Source organism: Vigna radiata, chromosome 11 (assembly GCF_000741045.1).
Source record: "Vigna radiata var. radiata cultivar VC1973A chromosome 11, Vradiata_ver6, whole genome shotgun sequence".
NCBI lineage: Eukaryota > Viridiplantae > Streptophyta > Magnoliopsida > Fabales > Fabaceae > Vigna > Vigna radiata.
In genome coordinates this window covers 10,836,535-10,850,280 of record NC_028361.1, presented here as the reverse complement: position 1 = coordinate 10,850,280, position 13,746 = coordinate 10,836,535, and the positions used below count along the sequence as shown (strand labels likewise).

Here is a 13,746-nt window from a genome sequence, read left to right as displayed (position 1 = left end):
TGTAGGCAGTATTGGCCGAACCAGTATAAAAACACAGTGTTTGAATTTTCTTATCCCTTCTCTCTACATTAAATCGATTATCCTGTGATTGCATTCGATTACGCTAATTGCTACATTACATATGTTCTTACTTATAATTCAAGAAAAGTTTAAAGTTTCTTGTTTTGCGAAAAAGTTTTAAAAAGCAAACATTTTTACACATCACCAATAAATAAATAAAATGTTGAACTAATCTGAAGGAAGAGAAGGGAGAACAGAGGATGAAGATGGTGTACCGTTGATTTTGATCTTGACCTTACCTGATCCACGCAATTCATCAACACTACTAGAACCCCATACATCATTCACACAATATCATCCAAAACCAATGAATTTTAAGGGAAAATTATTTGATTTTTACACTAACAAGATTCAATGTATATTTGTTTGGACCCAGAAACATAATTTTTGAAATTAGGCAAAACCCAAAAATCAAAATTGAAACTTTTGAGCATCCATTTGCACATACCTCCATCATGGCCTTAGACCCAGATACGACGATTGATTGCATAACACCAGGGTAAATATGTTTCCATATTTAACACCCCCTTTAACTTGTGGCAGCACATCGCTCATCTTGATCTGCGTGAACTGCTCAAGTAGGCGGTCGAAGCCTGAGCTGAGGAAGAACTCCGACATGGTGGGCGGGAGCGGACGGAGGCCAGTTCCATCATCATCGTCGGAAAAGAGCTCAAAGGTGCTAGAGCCTTCATGATCGTCGGATCTCCAGGTGATAGAGTTAAAGAGGGAGCGGTTGGCAACTTATTTTATTTTAAACTTAAAATCAAATAAATCCACATCATGAACTCTTACAGTGCCACGTGGTTATTAAATGATACCTCAACAATGCACTAAACTAGAAAGTTAACGTCATCCGCAGCAATTAACGGTAAGGACATTATTGACTCAATTTTACAAAAAAGAAAAAAAAAACCCAATTCAACACTTCTAAAATACAAAAACCTAAATAATACAAATATGTAGAATTAGGAACCTCCGAAATTGTTAAACCTATTTTTAAAATTGTTGTGAGAAAAGAAAATATTTTCTAATACCACGTCATCTATCCCATGTTTATGAACTTAAATTTTCGTCACGTAACATTGATTGCATATCTATTTCGTATCAGTATAAATAACTATTTTTTTTAATGGAAATGTAAAAGTTTTTGTGACACATTGATTGCATATCTATTTGGTATCAGTATAAACTAAATAACATTTTTATAGTAATTGGAAGTTTTTATAACTAATTGGAAGCAGAAAATGATATTTTGACACCAATTTTTGACACTATTTTGACACTACACACATATCAAAACGTGGTTAGACCATTTCAGATTAAAAAAGCTTATATAAGGACATATTTGGAAAAGAAAAACCAATTTTTTTTTTAATTTGAAATCATCCAACCACATTTTGACACGCGTGCAGTGTCAAAATGATGTCAAAAAATGGGTGTCAAAATATCATTTTCGATTGGAAGCATTGTGAATTTGTATTTTTAACAATTTTTTATTCAAGCAAGAATAATGATATGTTAAAATAGATTTTCTTTTTATAACTTTTTGATAATTTATATCTGTTATTTTTTTCATTATATCATCACACTAATAAGAAAATCAACGAAAAAATTAACGTGAATTATTTTTAATTTTAAATAATTCATCTCATTTCATTTTGAAATAGATTGTACTATTTTTTGCAGGTTTTTGTTCGACGTCATGTTTCACTTGTAAAAAGGTGTGTGGTTAAATAAATAATGTATACAAAAAATTTATGAATAATAATATCATTTGATATATAATATAAGAATAAAATAGTAAAAAAAAAGTAAAAAATAAATAAAGATATAATCAAATACATAAAAAAAATTAGGTTTTTAATAGTATTTTTTAAAAATCTATTTATCCAGAGTACAGTCATACCATGTGCAGTGGGAAAGAAAAGAAAGTGTACAACATTTTCAGTGAGACACCACTGTTCCACTACCCCATGCGCTAATCGAGTTTCTCATTACCCTTAGCCCAATCAATCTCTCTCTTTTGTCATTCACAACCTCGACTGCGGCAGAGTTCACCTCCACGGATGTGGGACTGATGTAGCATGAACATGAAAAACTCAAAGTAAGAAAAAAAATCAAACATGGAGAATAGGTGTGTGAGCTGGTGTAGGAAGAAGATGAAAGGAAAAACATAAGAACAAATACAATTTTACAAGAGCGCAGACTAAAGTATATAGAGGTCCCATCCTCTAAAAGATCATCTGCAATTGCCACATTTGGAGTTGGTATCAGCTTAGGACTCTTAACATGTATGATGCCACATTCTAAAAATTTATTTTTCAATTCTGTCTTTTAGTAGTAAAAAACATCATTTAGAATCCCATAGTGGATGTGAGATATGATTGCAAGAAGGAAGCTTGAGAAATTGCGCCGTGTTAGTCATTTTCTCTGCTAGCTGATATAATGTACTCAATCAAATCGTGGAGACTGGTGTAAGAGGAACCACCTGGACTCACACTCTTGTGAGCCAACATAGCCATTGCTTGAGCTGATTTCAGAAACTCCTCCCTCCTATGAACCATGACATCATTTACCATCTTCTCCACAACATCTCTGTCACAAATATCTTTCATGTCCAATCCAACCTTCCAAACCTCACTCACAAACCTGCTGTTAATCTGCTGATCCGCAAAGTATGGCCAGCAAATCATGGGCACACCAGCCACCAAGCTCTCCAAGGTTGAGTTCCACCCACTGTGTGTCAAGAACCCACCAATGGCCTTGTGTGTCAGCACCTCCTCTTGCGGAGCCCACTCTACAATGCACCCCCTCTCTTTAGTTCCTTCCTTCACCTCATTTGGTATGCGGTCCTCGTTGTGTTTTCCTGCGACAATGTCAGGCCGGATCACCCACAGGAACCCCTTCTTGCTGTTCACCAAACCGTGCCAAATCTCCATTAAATCTTCCTTGTTCACAATAGTGGTACTTCCGAAGCTGACATACATCACTGACCCTTCGGGCTGAGCGTCCAGCCACGTCATGCAGCTCCTGTCTACCTGAAAAACACTGTTCTTAAACCTGGGAATCTCTTTTCCTTTGTTGGATTCTGCTTTTCTCATGTTCAAATGGTGGTGGAGAGGGCCAACGGTGTAAACTTTGGAAAAATTATGACGTATTTGGGAGAGGACAGGGCCTTCTAGATCTTCAAATGAGTTGAGGATTAACGCGTCTGCTGCAAGTGATTGTCGACTCCGGTCTGCATAGGACTCAAAAGTCGAGTTCCCCTCTTTGTTTGGTCGAAAGAAACTCGGGAGATCTCTGCACCGAAGCAAGTTCTCCATTCCTGGCAAGTGTTTTATGATCCGATCCATGTCGTCATCTCCTACAACCACTCACATCATAAGTTCATCTTATATGTTAACCGCATCACCAGTGCTGCAGAATCTATACAAATTTTTTCTACTGTATCAGTCAATTGTTCCTTCGCAAATTGACTTTAAGAATAAGTACAATTTTCTGATAAGCGAAAAACCTGAAGCATTAATTAAGAGATTATAGCAGCTATCGCTATTGATAGGGTGAGAAAGGGATGAATGAATTTGAAGTCCATATAAATACCTCTAATGGGAAGTTCTTGGAACTGGAGGAGCTTTGTAGCAGAGATATAAGCCCAGAAGCAGCAAGAACTAACGGTTCGGAAATGAATGATTGGTATGGATATGTTTAACTCAGTAGCGACGCCAGAGGAAAGGCTTCCGAAGATTCCATCCTGAATAACGCAACTAGGTTTGGGAATTTGAGGAGTGTGGGAGAGCAGAATATCTCTCAAGAAGGGCTTAGCGTGGAGAGTTACAGAAGAAATGAAGTCCCAGATACGGTCTCCAAATCCAGGGTGGTCACCCTCGTCGTTACAATCGGAAAAGGTCTTGAAATGGAGCGTGGGATAGGATTCTGAGAGAACTTTGATTTCACCGAAACGAGCGAGGCGGCTGTGGATGGTGTCGGTGGTGAGGAAGGTGACGCGGAGATTCTGAAGGACTAGAAGCTCGGCGAGCTTCAGCATCGACAGAACATGCGCGGACAATGGAAGAGGGAAGATCAGCACGTGCGCTTCTGCCATTGAATTTTTAGTCTTCAACTTCGCTTGGTCTCTTGCTAAAATGGAAACAGGGGAGATGATAGTTTCAGATAGAACCCGTGGGGCTGCAATAAATTTTTTTATTTATTATCTATTTCATGGATATTTAACAAAATATTTAATAATTTTTTAAAATAAAATAAAAGTACAAAAATAATATAATACAAATTAAAATTTAATTTTAATTAGATTTAATTTAATAAAATATAAATCAATTTTAATTTTAATTAAATTTAATTTAGTAAAAGTTAAATCAATTTTAAATTCAATTAAATTAAATATTCATAAACATAAATAAAATAATATTTACATACTATTCATTTATAAATAAATATTAGAATAGTTGTTATATGTTGTAATAAATACTCATCATAAATACCTACGTATACATATATTTATTTTCCTATTTTTTATCATCCTAATTTCATACTCTTAAAAGTGCAATCACCAGAATATTTTATATTAAAAATGGAAAAAAGAGTAAAAGATATGACTGAAAGTGTTATATTTTAGTACAATGAGAATATTTTTGAGAATTTTTTTACAACAGAATACACGTGTCATTATTTTATTGATTTATTTAAATTTATATTTAAAAAATATTTAAAACAGATCAACCACAAGCTGCCACATATGCGTTATAAAAAATTATTAAAAAAAGTGTTGTTAAAAGAAATTTTTCTTCTATATTTTTAATGTATATATTGTTAGAATACGATACGTACAGAATGTATTTTGTTTATGTATGTGGTGAGAAATTATAATTTGTCGGAAAATTGTTAATTGAAGGGCTTATGCTGGCTCTGCTGAAATCAGATTCTGAACAACTACATCTGCCAGGTCTAAGCCGCCACATTTCAACCTTTCGTGTCGGTTTTATTACAAAATAAAAAAAAAAAACTTACATATTAAATTGTTTTCTAATTTTATTTAATTTAATTTTAATATTTTGTAATTTAGTTTCAACTTTTATGGATCTTATTTAATTTGATTAATTTTCTTAATATTATTTAAATAATCAATGGACAGATTAATAGAATTTTTATTGGTTTTTTTAAGCTTTTTTATAATTTTTTAAATTGAATAAATATCGATATGTTTAGTTAATATTGTTGTATCACATTTGGTTTTTATAGGTGAATTTCATTCTTACGATGACTATCAACATTTTTCTCCAACACAAAACCAATACCATAATTCCTTCACGACATTAGAACTCATTTCTTTAAGTTTCTCCAATGTCTCAATATAATTACACCAATCTGAGTCATAAATCCATCTACTTGTTTCCATATCACTAGGTATTGTCTATATAAAGTGTCCACCATGGTAGATCACAACTTCAAAAAACTCATCACACATCCTTACCTATATAATATAACCACATACCAATGCCCACAAAAAGAACACAAATTACACCTTATACAAAACAAACAAAAAAACATAATCTCTTTTGAAGGGGACCACAACCCACTCACCACATACATATATAGTACCTTTGCACTACAGACACAATACAAAGTAAACACTATAAAATACATGCCTTGGCAATAAATGCCAAAGCAATAACCCTAAATTTTTTTTTTTGATGCAGTTAAAAATTATAAAACCCCAAATCAATATTCACAAATGCACAATTGGAAACCAACAACCAAATTAATAGTTAAAACTCACATTCGACGAAGAAAAAGACTCAAATGATCAAATTCAGTAGGTTCTTCTTCTCCAACAATGAACGAACGAATCCCCAAATTTGGATTTCCAATTTCCAATCTCCAACAACCTTACCCAAACCCCTTTTTTTATTCATATTAAACCTAAATAAAAAGTTTGTACCATAAATCCACATAAGCCAACCTATTATAACCTGAATCACATGACAAACTCAAGAAATGGTAGGGAGGGGATTTGAATAGAGTTTTTTAAAAATTTTGCAAATAAGTATTTAAGCTTTTTTGTAAGGGTTAAAAGGTCTCCAATAAGTGTTAAATACTTAAGTTTTTGAAACAACATATACAAAAAACTTTTAAAAACAACAACAATAAGACACATTTATTTTTATATTGGTTCACTCCAAACTAAGCTATATTCAGTTCTCCCTTAAACACTCTTAACGGGTTCTATTAATTTCAAAATATTACACTCGAGTTTAACCACTCTTGGTATTACAACTAACCCAACTAGTTAGGACAAATATCACCACTCTTGGTATAAGTAGTCTAATTACTAGACCTTTTAACTCCACTGAATTAAACTTAAAAATGTTTGAATTCACTTGTGAAAATGAAAACGACAAGATGTTTTGTGAGATACAAGATCATAAAACAACTATTGCAAAGAGGATATCAAATCAATACAAAGAAATTATGAAAACTTGTAAAGAAAACTTTTCTTTTTCAAAGAATAAGTATTAAACGATGTAAGCTTAGAGAAAACAACAATGTGAGATAATGCAAAGAATAATTCTTAATGATTTAAATTTCTTCTCTTCTTGCAATCCTTTTTATATAGTTTTCTTCAAAAAAGATATGTTACTCAGAACTTTGACTTTTACGTAGGGATGTAGTCTTTTGTACGAAGTAAAAAACTGTCTCATCTTGAACAGACAATTGTGTTATGTACAAAAGAGAAAAAATGAATGTATGAAGGAAACATTCTTGGAATATCTTCATGTTTCTAAACATTCTTCTAATTCCGATGCATCCTTTTGAATAAAGGTATTGTATTGAGATTATTTGAACAGAAAAAGAGAGCACGACACAAAATACAAAAGAGTACTACTACGTACATGTAATAAAGCATTAGACAATCCTAGTCGTTTAAGCATAATACGTGAGTAAGTGTTTAGACATTGTCTGTTTGAGTAACATAAAGCATTTATGATACTTTTAATCCATAATTTTTAGCGCTTTCATGTTTTTCCTAGACGGTTCAAGTTGTTAAATGTTATTTCGTTTAAATACTTTGTTAAACTTCTAAACAATGTTTGCTTAGACGCTTTTATCTTATAATACATAGTGTTAGATGATCTTATCTTCATATAGTCATGTTTCACACATATGTTACCTAACTACTCGAGCTCACTTCAATGTTAATAATTTTATAACGTCATCAACTTTGAGAACTAAATTGAACATTTTAAAAAAAATTAAGAGGATCATGATGAAAGAAACGTTGAATTTAATCAAATTGAATAATAAAATAATAAGAAAATAAAATTAAACCAACTTTAAAAAAAATATTAAAAAACCAAATCAATAATTAAATCTTAAATATATCACTTTAAATACCGTTGTAAACATAATAACTTGTGTTATTCTTATCTATAAGATACATCAAATACAATTCTTACAATACAAACAAATAAACAATTATGAAATCTGAACAGCACATTACAAAAACTTTAATTTTCTTTATAACTATGTTAGTGACTAACATGTGCAGAATAAAAAATTACTTGTATACAAAAAACACACACACATATATATATATATATATATATATATATATATATATATATAAAAGTTAATTAAATACCCCTTCTATAAGAATATTAGTTAAAAAAATTAAAATGAAAAAACACAAAGTGTGTAAAAAAAAATTGTAGTGATTTTTTATGCAACTCTAATATGATTTAAAATATATGTTTATTTAGGTTTAATATCTATTTTGGTCCCTTGGTTTGTTAGATATGTTCAAAATGGTCCTATCTTTTTTCAAAAGTTTACAAATATCTCATATTTTGTAAAAACGGTTCACATTATTCTCTTTTGCTTACCGCGTTCAAAATGCTAACGACAAAATTTTTCATTGGCCAAAATTGAATGAGTTGTACACTTATTCATTACATGCTAAGGTCAATTGATGTGTAAATATTAAAAATAAAAATTAATGACGTGGAAATGTTACACCGGAGAGCTTTCTTGAAATTACCTTTAGGTTAAAATCAATTTGCGATTTGGGATTGGAAAATCTACTGAAATTGGTGTTAAAATTGAGTTTGTGGTTCTTCGTCTTACCTACTTGTTTTGCTAGTTTCAATTCTTCGTGTTTGATTAGAATTAATTATGGAAGTTGATTTGACTATGTAATTTATACAATGTTGATTGTTTGCTATTCTCAAAGTCGCATATTAATATATTTTCTTGTGTAATTTCATAATCAGGGCTTCACAATTTCACTTTAAGCCAAGAAGAGACATTTACAATTTCAATTAGGGAGAATTACAAAAGGTTTGTTTCAGAGTTTCAAGTTCTTCCCCAATTTTCCCTAATTTGTATAACCTAATAACATAATAAAAGAATAATTAAATTTCTTTCAATCAATTAAGAACATAAGAGAATAATGTTCAACACATAGTGGTGGTGCTTGACCTGATCAACGGTGATGACGCGATTTTGATTTCTTGTGATGTCGAGGTTTTCACAATTTTAGGATTCACAAATTTGTAGGTTCTGGTGTGAAGATATTTCAATGACTAATATAAGGATTGAATGAGGATTTGTGGTAAGCTTTGCGGTTGAATAGAGGCACTCACAGTGGCTTCGTGAATCAATGGTGGAATGAAGGAGAAGTTGCGATGAGTGAGTGAAGCTGCGATGGCAGGATGAAGGCAGTTGCGATGGAGGCTACGGTGTGGTTTGATATTCACTGTGGCTAGTTAGTGATGAGGGTTATAATGATTACAGAAGAAGGAAAAGTATGATGAAGCTTCTAGTTTTTTGTGGAAAGGAGATTGCCACGTGATAGTCCCTAATAGGCTAAGCTTATCACGTAATCATCAACTAGACGACTCATTTAGACCAGAGGCAATTATACAGTTAACGTTTTTAACACTGTAAGTAAAAAGGATTAACCTGAACCGATTTTAATATAAGACGTATGTGAACTTGAAAAAAAATAAAACCATTTTGAACACACCTAAGAAATGGAAGAACCAAAATAAATATTAAACCATTTATTTATTTAGTCATATCCATGTTTAAATACCCTCTCCATTTATTTATTGATGTTTAAAATATATCTCATACATTAAGAAAAATAAACACTTAAAAAATAATGTGCATTCAAAATCGATTCTATTAAATATCTTCACTTTATTTTTCTTAATTAGGATACATATATTACTTAATATTTCAAAGCAACAATATTTATTACTGGACAAAATTAAAATATTACATGAAAAGAAGGTGGGAAGCAAATCTTCATGATCAGGTTGAACAAACAAAGAGATCTCTGATTTAGACACACTAAAAGAATACAATTTTCGACAATACTAGCATTATCGAATGCATAATATTACACAACCAATAATCCTCTACATATAGCACTAATAGGGATTTAACAGCACAGAGCAATACACTATGCCAACATCAACAATTCAAGCCACCATTTTGATGCTAAGATAACCTCATCGAAACAATGCAGGAATGAATGAAATGTTCCCAAAACAACTTTCACCGCTTTATCACAGTAAACCGGTAACCTATATTGCCAAAAACAAATATGTCTAAAAATATATAATGCATAAACAATATTTAAACAAAGTCACTCCAATTAATTAAAATTTATGATCCTATAATTTTGTTTTTTGGTAATGCAGCATCTTCAGTTTCATCTTCATTTTCAAGATTACTACCATCATCATTATTATGACATCTAATAACTTTTATTCATCTTGTTTTCTAAACTGTTTAAAGTGAAATATCATGTACATAAATCCATTGATGAAATAAAGAGAAACATGAAGATGTGACAAAACCCCCCTAAAGAAAAGCTGCGTTTATTTGGTGAGAATAATAAAGGAACTTAAATATAATACGATACCATTAGGGGCCACCTCGCTGACACACCTCAACTAGTTTCTTAGGATTCAAATTGGATGCGAGCCATGGTTACAAGAAGGAAATTTGAATTGTGTAGTGTCAGTTAATTTTCCTGCTAGCTGATTTAATGAATTCAACCAAATCATGGAGACTGGAGTAAGAAGAACCACCTGGACTCACACTCTTGTGAGCCAACGTAGCCATTGCTTGAGCTGATTTCAGAAACTCCTCCCTCCTATGAACCATCAGATCATTTACCATCTTCTCTACAACGTCTCTATCACACAAATCTTTCATGTCCAACCCAACTTTCCAAACCTCACTCACAAATCTGCTGTTAATCTGCTGATCCGCAAAGCATGGCCAGCAAATCATGGGCACACCAGCCACCAAACTCTCCAAGGTAGAGTTCCACCCACTGTGCGTCAAGAACCCACCTATGGCCTTGTGTGCCAGCACCTCCTCTTGTGGCGCCCACCCCACTATGAACCCCCTCTCTTTAGTCCCTTCCTCCAACTCAGCCGCTACCCGCTCATCGTTGTCTTCTCCGGCCACCATATCAGGCCGAATCACCCACAAGAACCTCTTCTTGCTGTTTACCAAACCGTACCAAAACTCCATTAGCCTCTCCCTTGTTACGGTAGCAATGCTACCGAAGCTGACATATAGCACCGATTTCAACGGCTGAGAGTCAAGCCACGTCAAGCAACTTCTATCCTCTTCCCAGAAAGAACTCGTGGACGGCGTCGTTTTGGCGTGCGCATGGAGAGGACCGACGGCGAAGACTCGGAGAAACTTGAGACGCATTTGGGACAATAGAGGACCATCTAGATCCTCGAAAGTGTTGAGTATGACTCCTCGGGCTCGAAGCGTTTGATGGCAGTCAAAGACCGTGGATTTTAAAGGGTCTACTAGGTTGGTTTCTGTTCCTCGATAGAAACTTGGGAGATCTCGACATCGGAGAATGTTTTCCATGCCTGGGAGATTGGATATGATGCGATCCATGTCTTCCTCTCCTTCAATAAGTTTCGATTCAGTTCTCATCCTATCAGGCATGATAATTGATAACAAACATAAAACTTCTACTCATTAGGTCTAATTCAATTCGAACTCCAACTTACATTCTATTTTTAGCTTTCATCACTTTCTCAAAACTAAGTTAAACACTACTAGAAGTTTCATACCTATTAGCATCCATATCTCTAGTACACCAGGGTTCTCGAACAAACAAACAAACAAGTACTACTATGAATTAATACATATAGATTACAATTTATCTATACCTCTGATTGGAAGTTCATTGGATTCAAAGAGATTTGGGGCACAGAACAAAGCCCAGAAGCATGAAGCACTGATGGCGCGAAAATGGATGAGCGGTATCCCAACTTCATCCGCCACGTCAGCGGTGAGGCCTCCAAGGAATCCGTCACCAATGAGGCACGTGATTTTGGATTTTGCAGCAGTTTGGGAGAGAATAATGTCTCTGAGGAGAGGTTTTGCGAACGAGTTCATTGAAGAATAGAGGTCAGCTAAAGCGTTGTTACCGGAACGAGGATGATCATCTGGGAGGCCATCGGAGATTGTCTTGAACTCGAGGTTGGGGTAGGTTTGTGAAAGAGAGTGGATGTCGGCGAAACGGTAGAGGCGGCGGTGGATGAAATCGGTGGTGAGAAAGGTGATGTGGAAGTGATGCAGAGCTAGAAGCTGTGCCAGCTTCATCATTGAGTTTACGTTGCCTTGCATTGGTCCTGGTAAGAGGAGAACATGGTGTCCACCTGCTTCCCCTTCTTCTTCTGCCATATTGTTTCCACCGACATGCAACAGCCAGAGCAGCTCGCAGTCTTTTATATTCTTTATCTTTCAAGATAAATAATTGCTTTACAACTCATTTTTATATTATTAATATATATATATATATATATATATATATATATATATATTAATATTTCAACTTGTAAAACTAAAATATTAATATATTATATGTCACGAACGTCCTTTTATTAATAAGCTAAAATATCACTTGTCTCTTCTTTCACATCTCCAAAATTAAAGAGAAAAAATCATTGATTTGTAAAGGTTTAATAAGTATTTTAGTCTCATGATTTGATGAAAGTGTTTGATATTCACAGTTGTCCCATAAAGTGTTTAAAATTGGTCTTTTCTTACTTATGACATTAAAAACATTAATGATATAATTGTTTTTTAGAAAAAAATAAATGAATTGTCTAGTTATTGATTATGTGTGACAAACTGATGTCAATTGATATGACAATTTTTTTAATTTTATCCAAATTAATTTGTTTAATCTTTCCTCTCCATCAGTGTCTTCAGTAAAAGAATAGAAACTAAAAGGAAAAAACTAAAACTCTAATTCGCAGTCATCATCCATTAAACAAAAATCCAAAATCCTAATTCAAATTTTAGACTCAAATTGAAATACTAAACCAATAAAGAAAAATCAAGAACACAAAAATAGGAACTCAAAAATCCAATTCAACAACCTACAAATCACGAATCCCAAATTGCAAAATCATGAACATCAATCTATAGAAGAAACATAATCCCAAGAAAAAGGAAACCTCAGAAACAAAGAAAAGAACCCCAAAACGTGAAATCAACCCTAATTCAAAACCCTAGTATGAAATCTTTAAAATTTGCAAGATCTGAAACACAAGGAAACTCCAAAACACTGCAATCACCGAGATCATTCTATGTTGTGAGAAGCATCCCAAAAACCCTTCTTGCGAAACACTCTCAAACCAGAACGAAAAGGAGAAGAAATCATATGTTGCATCTTTAAGTTGGAGATTTTCAAGAGGCATAGTCTTTTGGTTGGGTTGATGAGGCTCATTAAAGACAAGAGGTATTCAAATGGAATCTACCATGGACTGAGGCTCTACATAACAGTGTGTTTGGATTTAGAAAACTATACTCAATTACCACGTCAATTTGATCAGCTGTCACACAATTGGACAACTCATTCACTTTTGACTAGAGTGGACATTGCATTAAGTTTTTAATGTCGGAAGAAAAAAAAATAACTTGAATTGTTTTTATAAAATATAAAACAACTAATAATACTTTAAATATTTATCAAACAAAGGAACCACAATACATATTAAACCATTTATAAAATACACACGAAGACAAATTTTAAAAAGACCATAGAAATATAGGTAAGTTTTATTTAAGACATTTTCTAAAACTGTGTTTTATATATGTGTTATATGTACATGAGATAAACTCATATTTAGTTATGTAAAGGGGATATTTTAAACTTTTATATACTTTTTTGGGTTAAACCCTCTTTTGGTCCTAATTTTTGTATGGAAGTCTCGGTTCAATCCTTATAATTTCATCTGTCTCAATTGGGTCATATTTTTTGTAAAAATGAGCCAATTTTACCCTATCCGTTAAGTTGTTCCAAACGGCCTTAAATTGAGCTGACGTGTTGTGCAGATAATGTGCTGATGTGTATTATTTAATTACGTGGACTTTATTGTTTAAATAAACAGTATTTGACATTACACAAATTTAATTGTTTACTTTAGGAAATTAGGGATTTCATTTGATCTCTTCGTCTTGTCTAAGAAATTTGTGTTGGTGCAAGGAAAAGCTCTTGGGCTTTCTTCCAAAAATGAGAAAAAAATAGGTTGTCCCATTCTTCTTCCTAGCTAGTCGTAGCAGAGGGTTTCTCCTCTTCAAAAAGAAAGTGGTTCTCCTTTTGACCAGTGTTGTCGC

General features: G+C 33.2%; 2 protein-coding genes across 3 annotated transcripts; both read right to left on the bottom strand.

Annotated features, from left to right (window-relative positions):
* Positions 1 to 2,054: 2,054 nt before the first annotated feature.
* LOC106776508 (7-deoxyloganetic acid glucosyltransferase) lies at positions 2,055 to 4,237 on the bottom strand. Its single transcript, XM_014663987.2, has 2 exons — positions 3,661 to 4,237; positions 2,055 to 3,424 (listed from the first exon to the last, which is right to left on the bottom strand). Exons 1-2 carry the CDS (start codon positions 4,160 to 4,162, stop codon positions 2,478 to 2,480), a joined length of 1,449 nt encoding a protein of 482 aa, XP_014519473.1. The 5' UTR covers positions 4,163 to 4,237; the 3' UTR covers positions 2,055 to 2,477.
* Positions 4,238 to 9,879: 5,642 nt separating this feature from the next.
* On the bottom strand, positions 9,880 to 11,824 carry LOC106776516 (7-deoxyloganetic acid glucosyltransferase). 2 transcript variants are annotated; one of them, XM_022775643.1, is made up of 2 exons: positions 11,289 to 11,824; positions 9,880 to 11,084 (listed from the first exon to the last, which is right to left on the bottom strand). In XM_022775643.1, exons 1-2 carry the CDS (start codon positions 11,803 to 11,805, stop codon positions 10,105 to 10,107), a joined length of 1,497 nt encoding a protein of 498 aa, XP_022631364.1. In that variant the 5' UTR covers positions 11,806 to 11,824; the 3' UTR covers positions 9,880 to 10,104. The 2 variants fall into 2 exon arrangements, with proteins under 2 accessions (XP_022631364.1, XP_014519482.1); XM_014663996.2 differs by having other exon boundaries at positions 9,880 to 11,021.
* Positions 11,825 to 13,746: the final 1,922 nt, after the last annotated feature.